The sequence below is a fragment of the Barbus barbus genome, assembly GCF_936440315.1.
Source record: "Barbus barbus genome assembly, chromosome: 36".
Taxonomy (NCBI): Eukaryota; Metazoa; Chordata; class Actinopteri; order Cypriniformes; family Cyprinidae; genus Barbus; species Barbus barbus.
Window position 1 is genome coordinate 15,359,590 of NC_136714.1, and position 23,607 is coordinate 15,383,196.

Below are 23,607 nucleotides of genomic sequence, written 5' to 3' on the forward strand. Positions count from 1 at the left end.
TTTATGATAATGGTTTTATCTGTGTAATACACCACGTAAGCTAAACTTATTCTAACTGACTTTCAGCGGTACATGCAGCCATATGGGTTTTAGTCGTCCATTGCTTTACATAAGGCCAATCTATTGCATGCATACTCAACAGAACTGTAATGCCCAACAGATGTGTTCCTTGAAGGGCAGTGCATGAAACCCTTTTGACCATGACCGTGAATTTCGGCATACATGCCAGGAGTACAGTAAAAATGTACATATACATTATGCTTTTGTCCAAAGAAACTTACAGTGCATTACGCATATAGTTTTAATCAGTGCATGGTACATCAATTGATTGGAATCAAACCGATTAATTTGGCTTAGTGCCATCTTCTACCAGGTCATAGAACAAATTCACTTTGAAGATGCAACAAATGGCCTATTGTAAGTGTTTTGAAGGTGTAATATATCCGAGTCCGTTTTCATTCTGTCATGTCTCACTGTGTTTCTGGAAGGAATGCATTTACTGGGTCCCGCTGATTCCCACCTCAACAGAACAGTGTCACATTTCAGCATCTGGTTTTCATAGCTAATACAGGATGTTGTCGAAGTGCAATAAAGCAAAAGTATGAAACAGAATTGGTCTGGACACTTTTTGTTGAGGTGAGAACAGCTGTTTGTCTTTTTTGTGAGGTTTTCTTTCTTTCTTTCTTTTTATTTTTTCCCTTTTTTTCTTCTCTGAAGCAAAGAGGCAGTCCAGTCCACAAGAGAACACTGGAGAAAACTGCCGAAGGTGCACATCTTCACACTTTCACATGTGAGACTGCGGTATACACCAAAATGATCTGGATCATATTATTTCTGCATCTTCTTGCATCGTCAGCTGTGGTGAGTGTCGTAAACCTCTCCCTTCTCTAATTAATCTGTAATTAATGTTAATATGTTAATAAATCTTAAAGTGTTTATTTAGATTCTTGCAATATTTGCTAGAATGCATTAGTATTTCATTCTTATAACAATACTTGTTAAGACAACATATGGTGCTTATACAACAACTGCTAAAGGGTAGTTTTTTAAGTGAAATATATAATTCAGTTTCATGTTAAATAATGCAATAAATCATATTTTAATCATATTTTATTAATTATTTGTACTGTAAATTAATATTTTGTTGTACAATGCAACTTGTGAATATGTAATAATGTGTGGTATATTTTGTTTGTCTTAACAGAAAACAAGCAGTACTCATCGCAATGATCCTGCTATATTGACTGGGGAGTCTGAGGATGCCTCTCTTCAAGGCCAAAAAGAGCATTATCACAGAGATGCAGACAAAGACAAATGCACTATGCCATGTGAAATGACTGCAAAGCTAATGCGTGATGAGAAACATTCTTTGTGCAGTAGGTGTTTCATTTTGTTTGTGCATACAGTGTGATATATTTCAGTAATTTACACACTCTTTACATTTACTCTTTGTCACTCTTTTAAACCCACTGCAGTTCTCACAGAGTTTAATGCAGGTTATTTGTCTTAGTTAACCTCCAGCATACCATAGTGTCATATACAAGAAACACTAGGAAGCTGATCAGAGATCTCATTGATGAACAGCAGAAAGCCTCGGAATTTCTCTCAAGTCAGGTATTCTAAAATTTCCAAACTTCCGCATATCCTCTTCTGCATTCTTAAACATATTGCTTTGATTTTTTTGTTTTCTAGATAATGGAGCTTATGGCCAAAGTAAACACACTCAGTTCAGATGTGCAGCGAAGCAACAGTGACATCTTTTCCGTGAAGCCCATGGAGTCCCACGGTGAGATGATTAACATGCTGTCAAAATATTTATCACTTACACATCCTCATCTTGAATTCCCTTTCATTCCATAGGGAAAGACTGTAGTGACATCCAAGAGACGCTAGGTGCTGTTTCTCCAAAAATCCCTAGTGGAATTTATATAATTCAGCCAGAAAACACAGATGTTTCCTTTGAGGAAAGTAGATTCTTTTAGTTTTGTTTAAAAATTCCAACCACAGTTATTTTAATCTAAAAGCAAATCAAACATGGTTTTAGGTTTACACATGATGAATTAAGCATCTTAAACAGGTGTTCTGTGAGATGGATTACATGGAGGGCGGATGGACAGTAATACAGAGAAGGACGGATGGTCTCACTGACTTCAAACGAATGTGGTCACAGTACTTGGATGGATTTGGACACTTGCCAGGTACAGTAAGTCACTTAATGGGATAGTTCACCCAAAAATGAAAATTCTGTCATCACTTATCCTTCCTCATGTTGTTCCAAACCTGTATGAGTTTCTTACTTCTGTTGAACACAAAAGAAGCTACTTTGAAGAATGTTGGTAACAGACAGTTGCTAGTAACCACTGACTTCCCATAGTCTGAAAAACAAAAAAAAAACAAAGTCAATTGCTAGCAGTAGCTGTTTGGTTCCCAACATTCTTTAAAATATCTTCTTCTGTTGAAGACAGAAAGAAACTCATATAGGTTTGGAATAATATGAAGAAGGGTAAATACATAATTTTCATTTTTGGGTAAAATATCCATTTAACTTCTACGAGAGTTAATGTCTTAAATAAGAAAAATGGGCATTACATTTATCTGTGTCTCTGAAGGTGAACACTGGTTGGGTTTGAGAAAAATCTTCAATATAGTCAATCAGAGAAACACACGCTTCCAGCTGCATGTGTCTCTGGTCTCGCAAGATGACACCACCGCCTATGCTTCATACGACAATTTCTGGCTTGAAGACGAAACCAAATTCTTTGCAATACACCTTGGCAGATATGCTGGTAGTGCAGGTCAGCCAATGGCAAATATCATTCCCAATTACACTGCTCTTTTCTTCAAAATTAGCATGGGAAATGCAAATAATGTCCACATATTTCATCTGTTCATGCTGATGATTCATTTATGAGTGGCAGTCTAGAAACCTACTGACAATCTACACTAAATATGTAATCTATAACAGTTTCTCTTTCTCTTTTACTTTCTCTTTCTCTCTTACTTTCTCTTTCTCTTTTACTTTCTCTTTCTGCAGGTGATGCTTTCCGAGGGTATGACCAAGAGCAGAATCAAGACACTGCCCCTTTCAGTACGTCTGATGTTGACAACGATGGTTGTTCTCCATTCTGCACTTTTGCTAATAAAGTTGTTGAGAGCTGCAGTGTGAATCAGAACAACACAGGGTGGTGGTTTAACCAGTGCGGCAAAGCAAATTTGAATGGCTCCCCATTGGACCAAGATCTCTCCACTCAGTCACATATCCATTGGGACACCTGGACCAAAAATGGCACGCTTATCAAAATCAAATCAGTGACTATGAAGATCAGGAGAGTTGAGATCCCAAATTTAAAATAAATCCCTGAAGCTTCTGAAGCTTTTGCATTAAAGTGGAACAACTTATCATTTGGAGTCACTAAAAACTTGCACTTATGCCTGTGAGCTTTTCTAAAAAAAGCAATTTGTAGGAATGAACCTTTTGGCATTGTGATTTAGTCTACCATGCTTTTTAATCCTGGGTCACAGCCCCAAAAAAACATATTAATCTTTTCATTGTTATGAATAAAGGGAATTGTGTCATTACTAAAAAAATGTATTTACATGGAACTACGCTATATTAAACCAAATAATTCAGTCTGAGAGAAACTGTCAAACTATCAACACTGGAAATCCCCAGGAGTAATTCTCAATTGAATGTTTGCATGAGATTTTACTCAAGACACTCAAATCCTGTTTCCGCCATTTTCAGAGTAAAAAAAAAAAAGGTAACCGTGAGATAAAGGTTAGATAAAGTAATATAAAATAAAAATGTGTAAAAAATCTTTAATTTAAAATAAAATAAAGCAACACTGTGAGGTATAAAGTCACACAATTCCAATATGAAGTCACAGTTAAGATAAATAAAGTCATAGTTTCAAGATATGAAGTCAAAGTCCCGAGAGTTATGAAGGTTATTACAGTTCTGAAACTGAAACTAAAACTGAAACTAAATACCACAAAAAAAAGGACCTAGAAAACAGAATTAAGAACTAAACTGAAATTATCATGCATTGCTTCAAAACGAAACATGATTTTTGAAAATGATTTTTGTTTTTAATACCTTGGACTACAGTTGCATGAAGTTGCCCCAGCGATCCCTAAAATGTAACTGCCATCAAAAAGTTCTCCACTATGAATAGCCACATCCTAAATCAGAGGCGGGCCCTTTAATCAAGTCATAACCTCTTTGATTAAATCAAGCAGACAGTGAAGGATTTAAATCAAGGATTGACAGTGAAGAGGTAATCAGTGACTGATGGAGAAATACAATTTTAACATCTTATTTATAAACTCTATAGGGCTTTTAAACAATGTGAGTTTAGTTGTACTCTTTGTATGGCAGAATCAAATTCTGATAGAAGCTCAACAAGTCTGAAATATGAGTAAAACCCACCTTCATTTGAACAAGTACTAAGATCATCAAAGGACACAGTTGTTCATAAATCCATAAAATGTTGGCAAAGTTGTTATGTTGTAAGTTATCTGGACTGAATAAGGAAGTTGTCCCCTGCCAAGCTAACCAGACAGGTATGATAATGGAAACTAAACTAAAAAATAATTAAAAATGAAATAAAAACAAACTAAATTAAAAACCCTATATTAAACTAAGTCATAATTACAGAAAGTCGCAGTTGTATGATATAAATTCACATTGTTAATAGTTACACAGTAAAAACAGGTAATGTGTTCCTACAAATAATTACCGAGCTCTCTCTTAGACTGCTTACATTAAGATTAATAAAAAAACCCAACACCCAGTCACACACACACACACACACACACACACACACACACACACACACACACACACACACACACACACACACACACACACACACACACACACACACACACACACACACACACACACAAACACACTCACACTCACACACACTCATACTCACACAAACCATGTTGGCTGTCATGTAAGTTTTGTTGACCCTGGTTACTCTGTATCTGATTTGTCACCTGTAAATAGCATGTTTGTTTGCATAAAAAAAATAAAAAAATAAAAAAAAATAATAAAAAAGATTTTTGATGTACTGACAATGAAAGGGTCTTAGGTGACCAGGCGCTTTGAAATAAGGGTGAATAGCAGTGTCACCATTGACGTGGGTGGCCTATTGTTTGTCCTGATTCATTGGCAGGACTGAGATAATTAACACGCTTAAAATAAGCGTAGTGTGTGGGCCGCTATTAGCATCACTGTCCTTGGGTAAATATGTCAGTTGTTACTTGTGTATATGTTAAACCATCTGTGCTATGCCTATTTAGAGCAAAGAATCCTGCCAAATTTTGTCCCGCCAAAGACTAAACAAAAAGTCGTTTCGTGAGCAGGACCTTGGCCTGGGTCTATGTGGGAGTCTTCGTGAGAGACTGGAGGGAAACCAGATAGCACCATGATATCAACATGAGAAATTGGGATATAGTGCGCAAAAGGGATGATTATTTAAAAGGAGACATGTCTTCACTTAAAACTCTCTCCCCCGGTTTCACAGACAAGGCTTAAGCTAGTCCCAGACTAAAATACATATTTGAGCTGTCTCAACTGAAAATATCTTGCTCTGACATATCTTAAAATATATCAGTGTCATTGTTCTGTGCCAAGATGCACACCTTAATGTTTTCTTCTAAGGCATTTTTGCAAAAGTTGCTTAAATATCTTAATTTAACTAAGGCTTAGTCCTGGCTTAAGCTAAGCCCGTTTGTGAAACCGGGCCTCTAAATCTAAGAACGCAAAATTTCCTCCGACACTGAAAAAGAAAAGAAAAGATATTCTTTAAGTTTGAAATAAAATAGATGTTGTTTTTGGAGAATTATTGGAATATGTTTTCAAGAAAATACTATTTTGTTTCATTAATTTGAATTTATTTTATTGTTACTTGCCATTTCTCTGTAATGTGGAATTTACTAGCAATTTCTGAATGAAAATTGTTCCCCAAGGCTGCATATTTGATGAAAACAGTAAAATCAGATATTGTGAAATAATTATTATATTTTCTACTGTAATATATTTTCAGAATGTAATTTATTCCTGTGATGGCAATACTGGATTTTCAACAGTCAATACTGCAGTCTCCAGTGTCACATCATCCAATAGAAATCATTTTAAAATGCTTATTTGGTGCTTAAGAAACATTTCTATCAGTGTTCAAAACAGTTGTGCTTTTATAACTTAAATTGCATTTAAAATCCATTTGAATTAGTTTCGATGGACATGACTATATTAACTTGACCACATTAATACAAAAATTTATATATGTCTAATACATATACATTGCGAATAATGCAGGTACAAGGTGGTTTGCCAATCATAACAGAGATAATTTACGTTCAGAATTCTAGAAGCTACAGTAGCAAAAAAAAAAAAAAAAACTTGTATAACTCTCAGGATCAGAGAGAGGGTGGGAAATAGTCGTGTAAAAATAAATTACAACTGTTTAGATGCAAGAACCTTGTGTTATAAATGACTTCAGCTGGGAAAGCTGCTACAATATAGTGTATAATGTGGCCCTTTTCAGACTTTTTAGACTTTAAAACATATTTTACAACCATTTATTAAAGGAACGATAGATACTTTCATAAAGTTGCATTGCAACAAGTATGGGACAAAGGCATTATAGCTCGCTTGTCACTGGAAATATAAAAAGTAGTCTAAAAATAGTCACTCTGATAGTCATCAGTATCAGGGCCTATCAACATGAGAATAGAAACAAGACAGTGGCTTCCCATGACCCACTGTGTGGGTTACCTTTTGACCCATCGGTTTGGCTCACATTCTCAGTTAAGATTTCTAAGGCAGTAAACTGACCACTACAGCACGTACACATTTAGTCATTTGGGTACACACACACACACAGATGTGGGACTGTGGGAGAAAGAATGCCAGAGAGAGGCAAAATAAAGCGAATCAAAAGTGTGATGCCGCTGCTGAATGTACATTGACGATTGGTCAGTCTGGAATTCCATTGAAGCCATTTCCCACAGTTTACAGAGAGCTGGGCGCTTGTAATGAACACACAGGATGTAGAGGTTTATTGGGAACGCTGAGATAGACCCAAAGGGATTCTACATCTGCACTCCGTCACTGGGTTTTGATTTTGGAAGCTGAAAGCAGATTTTAATCACCGTTCCTAATACAAACAGAGAGGAATATAAAAAGAAAGAGTTATTTTGAAAGGTGAGGGAGCTGCATGTGGCATTTCTTCAGTGATTCTTCATATTGAAAATGTTACTAATCGGTGGAGTCTGTTATCTGTCTAATGCTGAAATCAGGACTAAACGCTTTAAGCTTCATTCAGGTTGATCAAATAAAACAAGGCGAGAAAGAAAACATTTTATTTAGATTTTGTAAACCAGCATGAAGATTGTTATGTTTCTCATTTATAGCCAAAGAGTGGAAAAGAACATTCAGAATTCCTCGGTGCTCTGCACTTTCTCAAGACTTAAACGGGAACATAACAAAGGATTGTAGAAGATGGTGACTTGCCAGTGTGTAGCGCACACCCAATCACTCACAACTGGATGTTTGGATAACAGGATGTGTTAGCTTTGCTGTATTAACATTTCGGACGTGAACTGCCTCAGTTGGAATTATGAATCAAAGGAGACCTGTTCTGGAGGATGGGAATCAATCAAAGTATCACACAGTTGAAAAGAGGAACAGAAGTAAAGACAATCTACTGATGAACGAAGACTTTGGAGAGGACTGTTATGGCAGTTATGGACACTACCATGGGTGAGTTGGTCAAGGTTCTGTACATACTGTTTAGTTGCCATTGCCTTCAAAGATAATATATAGTTCAGTGTCCTGATCTTAAACTGTAACTCAATATTCAATGAAATATCTGTCAATTGGTTTGTTCATTTAAAATGTCACATTTCATTAATTTGGCTTTGGAAATTAGTAATGCAGTTAAAAAGCTTATCATGCAAAAGTCATTAACATTAATGCATGTTTATCAACCTACCAGCAATAAACCATTGTTTCTATTTGTATGTGTGAATAAAGTAATGATGTTACTGGATGGAGACAACAGCAAAAATAATCTTATGTAGATTTAACTTGGATTATTCAAAAACATACAGGTGCATCTCAGAAAATTAGAATATGGTGAAAAAGTTCATTTTTCTTGTAACTTATTTCAAAAAGTGAAACTTTCATATATTTTAGATTAATTACATGTAAAGTAAAACACTTCAAAAGTTTTTTGTTTTAATTTTGATGATTAGAGCTTACAGCTCATGAAAGTCAAAAATCAGTATCTCAAAATATTAGAATATTTACATTTGAGTTTCAATTAATGACCATCTCTACAGTATAAATTCCGGGTAGCTCTTGTTCTTTGAAACCACAATAATGGAGAAGACTGCTGACTTGGCAATGATCCAGAAGACGAACATTGACGCCCTCCACAAAGAGGGTAAGTCACAGAGGGTCATTACTGAAAGAGGTGGCTGTTTACAGAGTGCTGTATCAAAGCATATTAAATGCAAAGTTGACTGGAAGGAAGAAATTGGGTAGTAAAATGTGCACAAGCAACAGGGATGACCGCAAGCTTGAGAATACTGTCAAGCAAAGCCGATTCAAACACTTCACAAGGAGTGGACTGAAGCTGGAGTCAGTGCATCAAGAGTCACCACGCTCAGACGTCTTCAGGAAAAAGGCTACCAAGCCACTTCTGAAAAAGAAACATAGTCAGAAGCATCTTACCTGGGCTAAGGAGAAAAATAACTGGACTGTTGCTCAGTAGTCCAAAGTCCTCTTTTCAGATAAAAGTAAATTTTGCTTTTCATTTGGAAATCAAGGTCTGGAGGAAGACTGGAGAGGCACAGAATCCAAGCTGCTTGAAGTCCAGTGTGAAGTTTCCGAAGTCAGTGATGATTTGGGGTGCCGTGACGTCTGCTGGTGTTGGTCCATTGTCTTTTATCAAGTCCAAAGTCAATGCAGCCGTCTATCAGGAGATTTTAGAGCACTTTATGCTTTCATCTGCTGACAAGCTTTATGGAGATGCTGATTTCATTTTCCAGCAGGACTTTAGCACCTGCCCACAGTGCCAAAACCACTTCCAAGTGCTTTGCTGACCATGATATTAATTCAGTTCAAGTTTATTTGTATTGCGCTTTTTACGATACAAATCGTTGCAAAGCAGCTCTACAGGAATTTAAGTTTCCACAATATATTTATATATTGCAGAACCTTAATATATTTAACTAATGGCAAAATTTGGCAATTCTGTATGTTGTCTGAGCATTGGCATCCTCTGAGGTCCTCTGAGGGGTTGGCATTATCTTTCCTCAGGTGTTCGGTCATCTCAGATCATTTAAGGGTTGGATCCAGACTGAAGCTTCTGTAATTCCTAGTTACCACGGGATATTACTGACAGAAACCGAGAAACAAATAGAGACATAATTAGCATAGCTGCTGTTCCATCTAAGCAAAAATGATTTGTTCAACCCAAGCTAAAGAATAATAATAATGTACATTTGATCAGATATAATGTAACTGCAGTACAAGATTATAAAATGCATTATGTGAATGCTTGGCTAAAGAGATGTGTCTTTAATCTAGATTTAAAAAGAAAGAGTGTGTCTGAACCCCGAACGTTATCAGGAAAGCTATTCCAGAGTTTGGGAGCCAAATGTGAAAAAGCTCTACCTCCTTTAGTGGACTTTGCTATCCTAGGTACTACCAAAAGTCCAGAGTTTTGCGACCTTAGGGAACGGGTTGGATTATAGCGTGGTAGAAGACAAGTTAGGTACGCAGGAGCTAAACCGCTAAACCATTTAGGGCCTTATAGGCAAGTAATAATATTTTGTAAATGATACGGAACTTAATAGGTAGCCAGTGCAGAGACTGTAAAATTGAGGTAATATGATCATATTTTCTTGACCTGGTAAGAACTCTAGCCGCTACATTTTGGACTATCTGTAGCTTGTTTATTGAAGATGCAGGACAACCAGCTAGCAGTGCATTACAATAGTAGTCCAGTCTAGAGGTCATAAATGCATGAACTAGCTTTTCTGCATCAGAAACAGGTAGCATGTTTCGAAACTTGGCAATGAAGAATGCTGTTTTTGTAACATGGGAAATATGATTTTGATACAAAATGGCGCCGCTGTGTTTGGACGCTGATCGGACCGTTCCTCTGAGATTTTGCTTTAACTTACTTTTTTACTTACTTTTACTTTCTCTTTTTACACATTTTACATCGGCACTGATCACCTACAACATAGAAACACTTTTGGACATTGGAAACCGCTACACCAAACTGTTTGTGGACACTTTATCCAGGAATCCTTCATGGCCTCTGGAGATTCTTCGGAACGCAGAGACGAACAATAACCCCCCGAGGCGACGGATCAAGAAACACCGCGGGAAACGCGCTGGAATTCGAGAGAGACTCAGGAAAAGGGCTCACTGTCCTCCTCTTCCGAGCATTCTGCTCGCAAATGTCCAATCCTTGGAGAATAAGATGGACGATCTTAGAGCCAGGATTAGTTTCCAACGGGACATAAGGGACTGCAACATCCTTTGTTTGTCAGAAACGTGGCTTTCGTCCTTGATCCCGGACACTGGTGTAACGCCCAGTGAGAACTTCTCTGTTTTTCAGATGGACAGAACAGCAGAGGCCGGTAAATCCAGGGGTGGAGGAGTGTGTTTCATGATTAACAAGAAATGGTGTGATCCCAGGAATATCTCTATTCTGTCGCGTTCCTGCTCACCTCATCTGGAACATCTTTCCATTACTTGCCGCCCATTTTATCTGCCCCGGGAGTTTTCATCGATCATAGTTACTGCTGTCTACATTCCACCACAGGCGGACACCGGCTTGGCTTTGTCTAAACTTCACGATGTGCTCAGCGGCTACATCAACAAACATCCTGACGCTGCCTTCATCATCGCGCGGGACTTTAACAAAGCCAACCTCAAGCAGGTCATGCCGACCTTTCATCAACATGTATCCTGTCCAACTAGAGGACCAAACACACTGGATCATTGCTACAATCAGTTCCAGGATGCCTACAAAGCCCGCTCACCACCGGCTTTTACTGGGACATGTTCCGGGCGAGTTCTTCTGACGTCAGCGAGTTCACGGATGTAGCATTGAGCTCTGTAAACACGCTAACCGAGCAAGCTACAGAAACAATAACGATAAGGACATTCTCCAACCAGAAACCGTGGGTGGACAGATCAATCCGTGCTGCGGTTAACACACGCACTGCCGCTTACAATGAGGCTCTTCTGACCGGGAATATGAGCGAGTACAAAGCATCGTGCTATGCTCTCCGACGCACAGTAAGAGCCGCTAAACACAGATACAGAGAGAGAATTGAGTCTCATTTCCAGCTCAATGACTCTCGACGGATGTGGCAGGGACTGAGGACCATCTGTGCCTTTGCAAACAAATCCTCCGCGGAGGTGAGAGCAGATCCGTTGCTGGCCGACGAGTTAAACATCTTCTTCGGCCGCTTCGATGGCAACGGCGGCGGCGCATCTCTGCCGCCCAGCGCGTTAGGAAGCAGCAGGCAGAGCAGCGGTGATCCTGTAATCACCGTATCGGAGGATGAGGTTCAGAGGGCGCTAAAGAAAGTGAACGTCAGGAAAGCAGCCGGACCTGATGGGATAACCAGCCGTGTTCTGAGGTCCTGCGCCGATCAGCTCGCTGGTTTGTTCACTTCAGTCCCTTGCTACCGCCGTGGTTCCCACCGCATTTAAAAAATCCATCATTATCCCTGTGCCAAAGAACAATAAACCCTCTTGCCTGAATGACTATCGCCCTGTTGCCCTCACATCTATAGTCATGAAGGTTTTTGAGAGACTTGTAAAGAGCCACATCTGCTCCTCCATCCCTGATACTTTGGACCCTCTTCAGTTTGCCTATCGCCCAAACAGATCTACGGACGATGCCATCTCTCACATCCTCCACTCTTCCCTCACACACTTAGACAGCAACAATAGGAATTATGTAAGGCTGCTATTCATTGATTATTGCTCAGCTTTCAACACTATAGTCCCCATCATGCTGGCTTCTAAACTCCCAAACCTCGGCCGAAACTCCTCACTCTGTGACTGGATTCAAGACTTCCTCACCGGCAGACCTCAAGTGGTGAAAGTTGGCCAGTTCACCTCAAACTCTGAACGTAGGAGCCCCACAGGGCTGTGTCCTGAGTCCCCTGCTCTACTCTCTCTACACGCATGACTGCGTGTCCTCTCACAGCTCCACATCTATTATCAAATTCGCTGATGATACTGTGGTTCTGGGCCTCATCTCCAACAACGATGAGACCGCATACTTGGACGAGGTAGAGAGACTCACATCATGGTGCCAGGACAACTGTCTCTCTCTGAATGTGAGCAAAACTAAAGAGCTGATCATGGACTTTAGGAAGAGACAGCAGCAGCCCTACACTCCTCTCATGATCAGTGGGACACCTGTGGAGAGGGTGAGCAACTTCAAGTACCTCGGTGTAAACATCTCCGAGAACCTGACTTGGACTACACACATCCAAACAGAGGTTAAGAAAGCCAGGCAAAGACTGTACCATCTGCGACAGCTGAGGAAATTCAGGGTCTCACCAGCAATCCTGAAAACTTTCTATTCAGGGACCATAGAAAGTGTATTGACTCAGTGCATCTCATTGTGGTATGGAAACAGCTCCAATCAGGACCGCAAAGCACTACAGAGAGTTGTGCGCTTAGCTGAGCGCATCTCAGGGTCTGCTCTCCCCTCTCTGCAGGACATCTACCTCAAACGCTGCAAAAATAGAGCTGTTAAAATAATCAAGGACTCAAATCACCCTGGTAACCGTCTATTCATTTTGATTCCATCTGGTAAGCGCTTCCGTAGCCTGATGGCAAAACCTGAGAGACTTAGGAGGAGCTTCTTCCCCCAGGCAATCAGGCTCCTAAACTCTAACTCTGTGTCATAACATCACATGACTCCATGTATATACCACTATATCAATAGCTATTCATAATTTTTCTCTACCTCATATTGCTGCTATTTAAATACCCTGGACAACTTTTTGCACATTCTTTTTGCAAAACAAGTCAACAACATACTGACCTGTACTGACCTGCACATTTATATTTATATTTTTTTATCTTTTATTTTATTTTATTCCTCTTATTTTTTCTACTTTTCTTTTTCTTAAAATTTGTATTCTATATAATTGCACTGTCCTTGGAGTGGACCTGACCTACATTTCACTGCTGGTTATACCCTGTAGATTAAAACATCAAAATTAAAACTAATATTTTGAGATACTGATTTTTGACTTTCATGAGCTGTAAGCTCTAATCATCAAAATTAAAACAAAAAAAATACTTTTGAAGTGTTTTACTTTACATGTAATGAATCTAAAATAATTGTGTATGTGACAAATAAAAATCTTGAATCTTGAATCTTGAATTTTCAAAGGAAAAGTTGCTGTCTAATATAACACCCAGATTTTTGACTTTAGAGTACATGACAGTGCATCCGTCTAGTTGCAAATTGTAATCTAAGAGATTCTGTGTTCTGTTTTTTAGTCCAATAAGTAATATCTCTGTCTTATCTGAATTTAATAGGAGGAAATTATTGGTCATCCAATCTTTTACATTTTTTACACAATCTATTAGCTTAGATAGTTTAGAAGTTTCATCTGGTCTTGTTGAGATATATAGTTGATATTACTGTGCTTGATTGGCCAGCAAACATGCTTGACCTGAACCCCAAATGGAATCTATGGGATATTTTCAAGAGAAAGATGAGGAAGTCAATCCAACAATCCAGACGAGCTGAAGGCTCAATAGTGCCTCAGCAGAGCCACAGGCTGATCGCTTCCATGCCACACCTCACTGATGCTGGAGTTTGTGCTAAAGGAGCCCTGACCAAGTATTGAGTGCATAAATGAACATACTTTAAAGAACTTTTCTGTTTTGCAAATCCTTTTTTTGATTGATCTTAGGAAATATTCTAATATTTTGAGATACTGATTTTTGACTTTCATGAGCTGTAAGCTCTAATCATCAAAATTAAAACAAAAAAAATACTTTTGAAGTGTTTTACTTTACATGTAATGAATCTAAAATATATGAAAGTTTCACTTTTTGAAATGTTACAAGAAAAAAATGACTTTTTCACCATATTCTAATTTTCTGAGATGCACCTGTATTAATATATATATATAAACTTTACATTTCATCAATGTATAGTATGATAATACAATATTAATTTAATTTTAATTTAACTGTTTCATTCTCTTTCTCTATAATTATTAATTAACTTTTAAAGTAATATTAACATTTATTTTTTAAATACATAATTTGTTTTGGCAACATTACACATTAAAAGCATTAATATATATATATTGTGATAATATAATATTCATTAATATAAAAAAAATATTTAATATGATAATATTTTACTATATAGATGAGTAATTAAAGTTTTATATAAAATATTTATATATTTGTTTTTAAATAAATATGCATCAATAAAAATACACAAATACAATTCTGTATAATAAGTTCAAGTTCAAGTTTATTTGTATTGCGCTTTTTACGATACAAATAGTTGCAAAGCAGCTCTACAGGAAATTAAGTTTCCACAATATATTTATATATTGCAGAACCTTAATATATTTAACTTATGGCAAAATTTGGTAATTCTGTATGTTGTCTGAGCATTGGCATCCTCTGAGGGGTTGGCATTATCTTTCCTCAGGTGTTCGGTCATCTCAGATCATTTAAGGGTTGGATCCAGACTGAAGCTTCTGTAATTCCTAGTTACCACGGGATGTTAATCCTGTGACAGAAACAGAGAAACAAATAGAGACATAGTTAGCATAGCTGCTGTTCCATTTAAGCAAAAATTATTTGTTCAACCCAAGCTAAAGAATAATAATAATGTACATTTGATCAGATATACTGTAACTGCAGTACAAGATTATAAGATGCATTATGTGAATGCTTGGCTAAAGAGATGTGTCTTTAATCTAGATTTAAACAGAGAAAGTGTATCTGAACACTGAACGTTATCAGGAAGGCTATTCCAGAGTTTGGGAGCCAAATGTGAAAAAGCTCTACCTCCTTTAGTGGACTTTGCTATCCTAGGTACTACCAAAAGTCCAGAGATTTGCGACCTTAGGGAGCGGGTTGGATTGTAGCGTGGTAGAAGACAAGTTAGGTACGCAGGAGCTAAACCATTTAGGGCCTTATAGGCAAGTAATAATATTTTGTAAATGATACGGAACTTAATAGGTAGCCAGTGCAGAGACTGTAAAATTGGGGTAATATGATTAATATTTTCTTGACCTGGTAAGAACTCTAGCTGCTGCATTTTGGACTATCTGTAGCTTGTTTATTGAAGATGCAGGACAACCAGCTAGCAGTGCATTACAATAGTAGTCCAGTCTAGAGGTCATAAATGCATGAACTAGCTTTTCTGCATCAAGTAGCATGTTTCGAAGCTTGGCAATGTTTCTAAGATGGAAGAATGCTGTTTTTGTAACATGGGAAATATGATTTTCAAAGGACAAATCGCTGTCTAATATAACACCCAGATTTTTGACTTTAGAGGACGTAACAGTGCATCTGTCTAGTTGCAAATTGTAATCCAAGAGATTCTGTGTACTGATTTTTGGTCCAAGAAGTAATATCTCTTATCTGAATTGAATAGGAGGAAATTATTGGTCATCCAATCTTAATTTTTTTTTACATCTATTAGCTTAGATAGTTTAGAAGTTTCATCTGGTCTTGTTGAGATATATAGCTGAGTATCATCAGCTTAACAATGAAAACTAATAAATAATATTACCGAGAGGCAACATGTATATTGAAAATAGCAGAGGACCTAGGACAGATCCTTGTGGTACTCCATACTTTACTGGTGATAATTGAGATGACTCCCCATTCGTGGTATAATACATATACTGAATATACTGTATAATGTTTAATGAAAAATGACAGTGCAATCTTCGGAAGATTGGTTTTTCGAGTAACTTGAGTGGTGTGAATAGTAACACTTAAAAACATTTTATGAAATAGAGGCCACAGTACGCATTTTTGATCTGTTTTAATCATAGTGAGAACCTGGCCCGACAGGCGTTACCCAAGAGCAGAAGGCAGGCGGTGCGAGGGGCAGCCTACATGTTCAATGCCCATCCTAACAGCCTAACCCCAGTAGAGGAACGTTTCCTTGATGCCGCCGAGTATGGAAACATACCTGTAGTGCGCCGAATGCTTGAGGAGATCCCTGAGGTGGACGTTAACTGTGTGGACTACATGGGCCAGAATGCATTGCAGTTGGCGGTGGCAAACGAGCACTTAGAAGTAACAGAGCTCTTGTTGAAGAAAGACAACCTGTCGCGTATTGGGGATGCACTTTTGTTGGCCATCAGCAAAGGATACACCAGGATTGTTGAGGCCATTTTGAGCCACAAATCTTTCGCCGACTCCAAGAGACTCACAGCGAGCCCTAGTCAGGCTCCAATGCATGATGACTTTTTTGCATACGACGAAGATGGCACTCGCTTTTCTCATGACGTCACTCCAATCATTTTAGCATCTCATTGTCACGAATATGAGATCGTGCACATCCTTCTGGGAAAGGGTGCTCGCATTGAGCAGCCACACGACTACTTTTGTGCCTGTGACACCTGCAATTATCATCAAAAGTATGATTCTTTCTCCCACTCCCGCTCGCGTATCAATGCGTACAGGGGATTGGCCAGTCCAGCGTACCTCTCTCTGTCCAATGAGGATCCTGTGTTGGCGGCCCTGGAGCTCAGCAATGAGCTGGCTTCCTTGGCCAATATTGAAAAAGAATTTAAGGTACAGCAATTAGGTCCTAGTGGCAAACAGGCCTGTTTGTCATTTAAAAGGATAGTTCACTCAAAGATGAAAATTATGCAATGATTTACTCTCCTTCATTTTATTACAAATCAGAAGAATGTACTGGCCATTGTTTTCAAAGTAAATAAATTGAAAGTGAACACCACTTTACACATTTTTTTGTGTAAGCAGACTGAAATCATTATTTTAGTATTATTTATATACATATAAATATATTGAATTAGTTTTATTTTTGTTTTCAGTTTTAATTTTAATTTATGTTTAACAATAACAACACTGACTTAAGTTTTACATAATTTTCCACTAAAAATCTCAAATATTGCATTTGCGGTTTGAGATCAATGTGACATGACCATTAACTTGAACCTTTGTGTGTCAGGTGACCAATAGACTTGCTGCTTCTTTGAATATATAAAAGTACATGTGAGAAATGACTACTACGTAGAGGAAAAGAATATAAGTGAATAACTAATTATATTTTTTCATCATACAAAAAATTACAAATCAATCATATAATGTCATAAGACATGGAATGTAGTCCATAAATTGTATAGACTTATTTCATGATTTACTGTCATTTTGAAACTTGGTGACCAGAACATTCTTCAATACTTCTTACAGAATTTTCAGTTTGGTTGAACTATTCCTTTAAAAAGAATGCAAAAAGATTGCATGTTCTTTGTAATGATTATCTTCCTCAGAATGAATATAGGAAACTTTCTATGCAATGCAAAGACTTTGTTGTGGGGCTTCTGGACCTGTGTCGGAGTACAGAGGAAGTGGAAGCCATTCTGAACGGTGAAGAGGATGAGACTTTAGAAGTGCCTGGACGATCAAGTTTCATTCGCTTAAAACTCGCAATAAAGTACGAACTGAAAAAGGTAAATACAAAAAAATAAATAAATAAATAAACAACAGAAATCTCATAATCTGCTTTTGAATCCCTGTTGAAAAGGTATGTTTTGAAGCATGGTAGCTGGTTTAAGATGGTCCTTAGTTGGTCATGAGCTGGTTTAAGCTGGTCCTGAGCAGAAGCTAGTTGCTCAACCAGGACCAGCTAAGGACCAGCTTAAACCAGCTCAAACCAGCTGCCATACTTCAAAACATACCTAACCAGCATATGCTTTTTTTTTCAACAGGGATTCTATCTCAATATGCTTCTTTTAATTTATTTATCCCAAACAGTTTGTGGCCCATCCTAACTGTCAACAACAGCTCTTATCAATATGGTACGAAAACCTGCCTGGACTCAGGCAGCAGACCACCGCCATTAAGTTCCTGGTGGTTTTAGGTGTTGCAGTTGGACTTCCCTTTCTAGCAATGGTCTATTGGGTGGCACCATGCAGCAAGGTAAGTACGTTCACACAAAGGTATGCTGTTTACGTTCTAACACTGGCGAAAACCAGATGTATTACATTTCAAACATACAGTACATGTCTAAAGTATCGAGCAATGGCTTTAACATGAATCATTCAATGAAATCTTTGCTCAGTAAGACTGTTCCCATGGTTGTAAATTATAGCAGTGCTTAAAATATCCACCATATCCTATGAGTCACAGTAATGTTGATAAGCATATCAGGCTGATAAGCAGTAATGTACAAAAATATACAATAGAAGAATGTATCCACAGCACATGAAATCTTTTGTTAATCATATCACAATCAGTAAAAAATCCTGTTACCAACAGATGGGAAAGATCATGCGTGGCCCTTTCCTTAAGTTTGTGGCACATGCGGCCTCCTTCACTATTTTCCTTGGCCTTTTGGTCATGAACGCTGCAGACCGCTTTGATGGGACAAAGCTGTTTCCAAATATGACCATTCATGACTATCCGACACAGCTGTTTCGTATGAAAACAACTCCCTTTACATGGATGGAAATGCTCATCATTTTCTGGGTCATAGGTTTGTTTCTGACTGATTTTTTAACTTCGCAAAGGTTACTACTCTACTACAATCTTTATTTAGAGAACAAAATGTACAGTTCATTTGCATGTCCCAAGACAAACTGCATGTTGCAACATTAATTTCTTTGTTTTAATGTCCTTCGTTCAGGGATGATTTGGGCAGAGTGCAAGGAGATCTGGTCCCAAGGTCCAAGAGAATATCTGCTTGAGCCTTGGAATTTGCTAGACTTTGGAATGTTGGCCATTTTTGTGGCATCCTTCATCTCAAGGATAATGGCTTTCTGGCATGCATCTGTAGCACAATGCTATGTTGATGAGCACTACACTGATTTAACCAATGTAACTTTGCCTTTTGAGGTGGAATACTTCCAGTTGGGTGGGTGATTTTCCTGTCAAGTTAGGAAAGATTTTGTTATACAAAGTTACAATATAGCCTATCTGGCTAAATATCTTTTTTGTTCCAGCTCGGATCGACTGGCTCCCGTCTGACCCTCAGTTAGTTTCTGAGGGCTTGTACGCCATTGCAGTGGTCCTGAGCTTTTCTCGAATAGCGTACATCCTGCCAGCGAATGAGAGCTTTGGACCACTGCAGATATCTTTGGGGCGAACTGTGAAGGACATCTTTAAGTTCATGGTTATCTTCATCCTAGTCTTTCTGGCCTTCATGATTGGAATGTTCAACCTCTACTCGTATTATCGGGGCGCTAAACAGAATGAAGCTTTCACAACGTGAGTAGAAATACAGTCATGGTGAATTTGCCCATTAAAGGCAGGGTAGGTGATTTCGGAAAGGCTAGCAAACTAGCTCCCACCCTCCCTGCTCAGATGCTAACCAGTGACACGATAAGAGATGGCGTCGGTGGAGGGTTCATTGCAAAACTGTCAAATTACCTCATAGATTGTGAGGAGGTATGTAAATATACACGTTGACAGGCAGGTCGGACAGTGTATCGTAAACTTCAGACCAAAGAATATGATTGGACGAACATTTTATGGTCCTACGCCTTCCACAGATGATACAAATACATACATACATTTAGACCACTTAACTTAGTGATTGCTATTGGGATGTAAAGAGACTTTCAACCAGCATAACAACAAACCAAATTACCTACCCTGCCTGTAAGCCATGTTCCTGAATCATCATCTTTTCTTGATCCTGGTACAGCACTATTATTAAAGAGACAAAGTCGTAAGTATAATTATCATTTACTACTCCTAGTTAGAGGGAAAGATAAGATAGATAGATAGATAGATAGATAGATAGATAGATAGATAGATAGATAGATAGATAGATAGATAGATAGATAGATAGATAGATTATGAGAAAAGGAAATGTTCCTCAATTTTAACCTCCTTCTATAAATATATATCTTCTTTCTGTGTCTCTGTAGTGTAGAGGAAAGCTTCAAAACATTGTTTTGGGCAATATTTGGCCTGTCTGAGGTGAAATCAGTAGTCGTGAACAATGGACACAAGTTCATCGAGAACATTGGCTATGTTCTTTATGGAGTTTACAATGTCACAGTGGTCATCGTCCTACTCAACATGCTCATTGCTATGATCAACAATTCCTTTCAGGAGATTGAGGTACTTGATGTCTTCTTAGTTAATGTCTTCATGTTTCTTTTGAAGAGCTGCTGACACGATAAATCTGCTGACATGGAATCTGTAAATCTGTATTTAAGACTTTGTGCTGATGAAGCACCCCAGTGTAGAGTTTTTGCATATCATGGAAAAAACAACCTTATCTCCTCAGAATGGGCTAATTAGTTTGACTGCTTAATTAGTTTTAAATGAACTAAATAATTTTCGTTCACATCTCATACCTCTGCATCTCTGTATTGATTCATTTGTCGCTTTAAGTATGAAAAAAAAACATTAGTGTTTCCTGGCTTCTTGCAGGATGATGCAGATGTGGAGTGGAAGTTCGCCCGGGCCAAGCTCTGGTTCACCTATTTTGAGGAGGGCCGAACTCTTCCTGTGCCTTTTAACTTGGTTCCCAGTCCCAAATCTGTTCTGGGTCTGGTTATGGGGACTAAGGGTCTTTTGCAGGAGCTTTTCAACAGACACAAAGCCATTATGAAGGGGTCTGAGCTCAGTGAGGTGAGGAAAATCCCCTCTAATTCTGCATTACAGAAAGAAAATTCAGTGTGACACTCATAATAAACAAATCCATTTATATTGCTCTTGTGATTTGTTGGATCGTAATTCAGTTGGGACAGAGCAAACCTTGCCAGGACAAATCTCTTCCTAGCTCCAGTCGATATCAGGCATGTTTACTTCCATTTTTATGCTACGCATAATGTTTATCGTAGATCTGAATATGGTTCGAAGTTGCTTGTTTGCAATTTGACATTGAATTTACTGTATTTAATCTGTACAGAAAATTATGAAGCGTCTGGTGAAGCGATATATCATCAAAGCTCAAAATGACAAAGAATGTGATGAAGTCAATGAAGGTGAGTGGATTTAATCTTTAATAAAAGGAATAATTCACAAAATATATACAGTGGTGGCCAAAATTATTACACTGTAAAAAAAAAAGTTGTTTCAACTTAAAATAATTTGTTACCAGTATATATTTCCTGAGAACTTCAACACTAATGTTATCCCATGATTCCTTCCATCGCAAGTAGTTATGGCAATAGTTCGTTTTCAACAAAAACAACTGAAACCTCTTAAATATGCCAAGCGTTCTAACAATTTTGGCCACCACTGCATATATTTTCAGAGTCATTAATGGTAAGAGTCGTGTCAAAAAATAACAAATAAAAATTCAGTTATGTGTCCAACTGAAAAAAATAAAAGCAAAAGGGTCTGGAAAAGCGCAAGCATTAATGAAATAATGCATTTTGGGGTGAAATATATCTTTGTCTTCACTGTATACTTGGAATATACTCAAAGAAAGTTTTATGATTAATATATTGGTAACACTATTTTAAGGTGTCCTTGTTACAGTGTAATTATTCAAGTACTGAGTAATATTAATTAAATACATTAAGGTTAGGGTTAGGATTAGGGTTTGGTTTAGGGTTACTTGCATGTAATTATGCATAAGGTTTTGTTATTGTAATAGTAAGTACATTTAATGTGTAACAAGGACACCTTCAAATAATGTGTAACCAATATATTTCATGATTCAGACATAAGGATGCTGTGTTGCAGGTGAACTGAAGGAGATTAAGCAGGACATTTCAAGCCTTCGCTATGAGCTGCTGGAGGAAAAGTCACACAACATGGAGGAGCTGGCAAAGCTAGTGAGGACACTTGAAAAAAATCTCTCTCAGGACTGCTTGATACTAAAATCTCATTAAAGAAGACAGGCGACTGCGTTTTTATTTTACAGAAGCATATAATCAACAATTTGCACAAGGACTGCATGTGGTTTCATGTGCTTCTCTGCCTTTGCCTGCTGGGTTAACAGAACAAAAAGCAGCTGTTGAGCTTTCCATGACTGTGAAGAAATGATATTCTGTGTTTCTGTTTTGGGAATACATTACAGAATAATTTTTTTTTTGTATGATATGCACAATTTACTGTTAATATTGTTTTGTTTTTGTGTCAGTAAGTACTCTAATTCACATAAAAATTTAACTTGAGGGATTTGGATTTATAGCAAAAAATAAATAAATAAATACATAAACCAAAACTAATTTTAGCTTGCATGTAGTAATTGTAAAATAATTAGTGAACCAAATTACAAACTATAAATTCTTTTAATTGAATTATTCCCTCTCTTTTAGTAACTATTTTACAAATTATACACATGCACACACACACGTGAAAAAATCTAAACCTACAGAATTATAGAAGGTAATATTGCTAGGTGAACACTTTTCTGTTGCTGGAAATGACCTTTAACGTCAAATGTCATGATCACATTATCAAATATATCATCCCTCAATTATATAAAGTTCTGTTCGAACACAGATTGTTAAAGATAAACGTTGTGACAGCCCGCTTTTTCAGCATGTCAAATTCCTTTTTCTCCACAGGGGCCTTTTATGTAATATGCTTAATTTCTCCATTTTGCAACAAGAGAAGTTTTGCTCAAAAGGTTGCAGTAAAGCTGAACTGAGCATTAGAGGAACATTCACAGATTTGAAGTATCACAGTCACAGTGTTTGAAATCCATCATAAAACACCCCAGAGAAAAAGAAGAATGCAGTGTTTCCAGAATCAGATCCGCTTTGTTTGACTGCTGACACAGTAACACATGCTGCTGAGTTGGCAAAGCATAGTATAACCAGCACAAGCTGTCTTTGATAAAAGCCTGTCCAGGTCTAAAAAATAAACTTATTGAATCCTGAGATTTTTATTCTAAAAGCTAGTATGATGTTTTATGTGCTTGAAAGTTTCATCTTTGACCTACTGTTGATCACATGTTGCAGTGTCTATTAGTCATGAAACTCTATTTCAGTTCTGGAAATTACTGGTCACCACTGGAATCTCAGTTATATGGACATTGAGGTTAACGATTGTCAGAGATAAGCCTCTCATAGCTGTCCATAGTTAAACCAAACATCCATGCAAATGACACGGAAAGGGAAGTTAGGGAAATTACAGTTAGATACTGTTATCAGTAACACTTTCATGCTTTGTGACTGACTGCTTACTCATTATTGATTTCATATGTCACTGAAGAGTACGTAATGTACTGTACAGTACAAAGGCAAAGTGAAGTAATGTGGAATTTTTGTCACTTTTCATGTTCTCTCTGGGCATAGAATGTGCCTAAATAGAATGTAAAGCAGGCTTAAAATTCTACACAACATACAGCAAAGACAGTGATAGAACAATAAATAGATGAAAACACAACC

The 23,607-nt window shown here is 37.7% G+C and overlaps 2 protein-coding genes across 2 annotated transcripts; both read left to right on the forward strand.

Annotated features, from left to right (window-relative positions):
• The first annotated feature begins 607 nt into the window (after positions 1 to 607).
• LOC306855559 (angiopoietin-related protein 5-like) lies at positions 608 to 4,585 on the forward strand. Its single transcript, XM_079394322.1, has 9 exons — positions 608 to 636; positions 718 to 861; positions 1,205 to 1,376; positions 1,511 to 1,614; positions 1,693 to 1,786; positions 1,861 to 1,964; positions 2,078 to 2,198; positions 2,610 to 2,795; positions 3,035 to 4,585. The coding sequence occupies exons 2-9, from the start codon at positions 814 to 816 to the stop codon at positions 3,352 to 3,354; spliced, it is 1,149 nt and encodes a 382-aa protein (XP_079250448.1). The 5' UTR covers positions 608 to 636; positions 718 to 813; the 3' UTR covers positions 3,355 to 4,585.
• A 2,444-nt stretch (positions 4,586 to 7,029) lies between these two features.
• On the forward strand, positions 7,030 to 23,109 carry LOC306856279 (short transient receptor potential channel 6-like). Its single transcript, XM_079395454.1, has 12 exons — positions 7,030 to 7,774; positions 16,108 to 16,855; positions 17,578 to 17,757; positions 18,062 to 18,226; positions 18,566 to 18,782; positions 18,933 to 19,160; positions 19,249 to 19,513; positions 20,179 to 20,374; positions 20,690 to 20,890; positions 21,001 to 21,057; positions 21,171 to 21,246; positions 21,953 to 23,109. The coding sequence occupies exons 1-12, from the start codon at positions 7,632 to 7,634 to the stop codon at positions 22,099 to 22,101; spliced, it is 2,625 nt and encodes an 874-aa protein (XP_079251580.1). The 5' UTR covers positions 7,030 to 7,631; the 3' UTR covers positions 22,102 to 23,109.
• Positions 23,110 to 23,607: the final 498 nt, after the last annotated feature.

What these genes read in the sequence shown, in the direction of transcription:
- LOC306855559 (XM_079394322.1), top strand. Translation starts at nt 814, where the DNA reads ATGATCTGGATCATATTATTTCTGCATCTTCTTGCATCGTCAGCTGTG. An exon ending in GAAGCCCATGGAGTCCCACG is followed by an intron (nt 1,787 to 1,860) that starts GTGAGATGATTA and finishes TTCATTCCATAG; the next exon opens with GGAAAGACTGTAGTGACATC. An exon ending in ACACAGATGTTTCCTTTGAG is followed by an intron (nt 1,965 to 2,077) that starts GAAAGTAGATTC and finishes CATCTTAAACAG; the next exon opens with GTGTTCTGTGAGATGGATTA.
- LOC306856279 (XM_079395454.1), top strand. Translation starts at nt 7,632, where the DNA reads ATGAATCAAAGGAGACCTGTTCTGGAGGATGGGAATCAATCAAAGTAT. An exon ending in ATATTGAAAAAGAATTTAAG is followed by an intron (nt 16,856 to 17,577) that starts GTACAGCAATTA and finishes TATCTTCCTCAG; the next exon opens with AATGAATATAGGAAACTTTC. An exon ending in CAGAATGAAGCTTTCACAAC is followed by an intron (nt 19,514 to 20,178) that starts GTGAGTAGAAAT and finishes GTGTCTCTGTAG; the next exon opens with TGTAGAGGAAAGCTTCAAAA.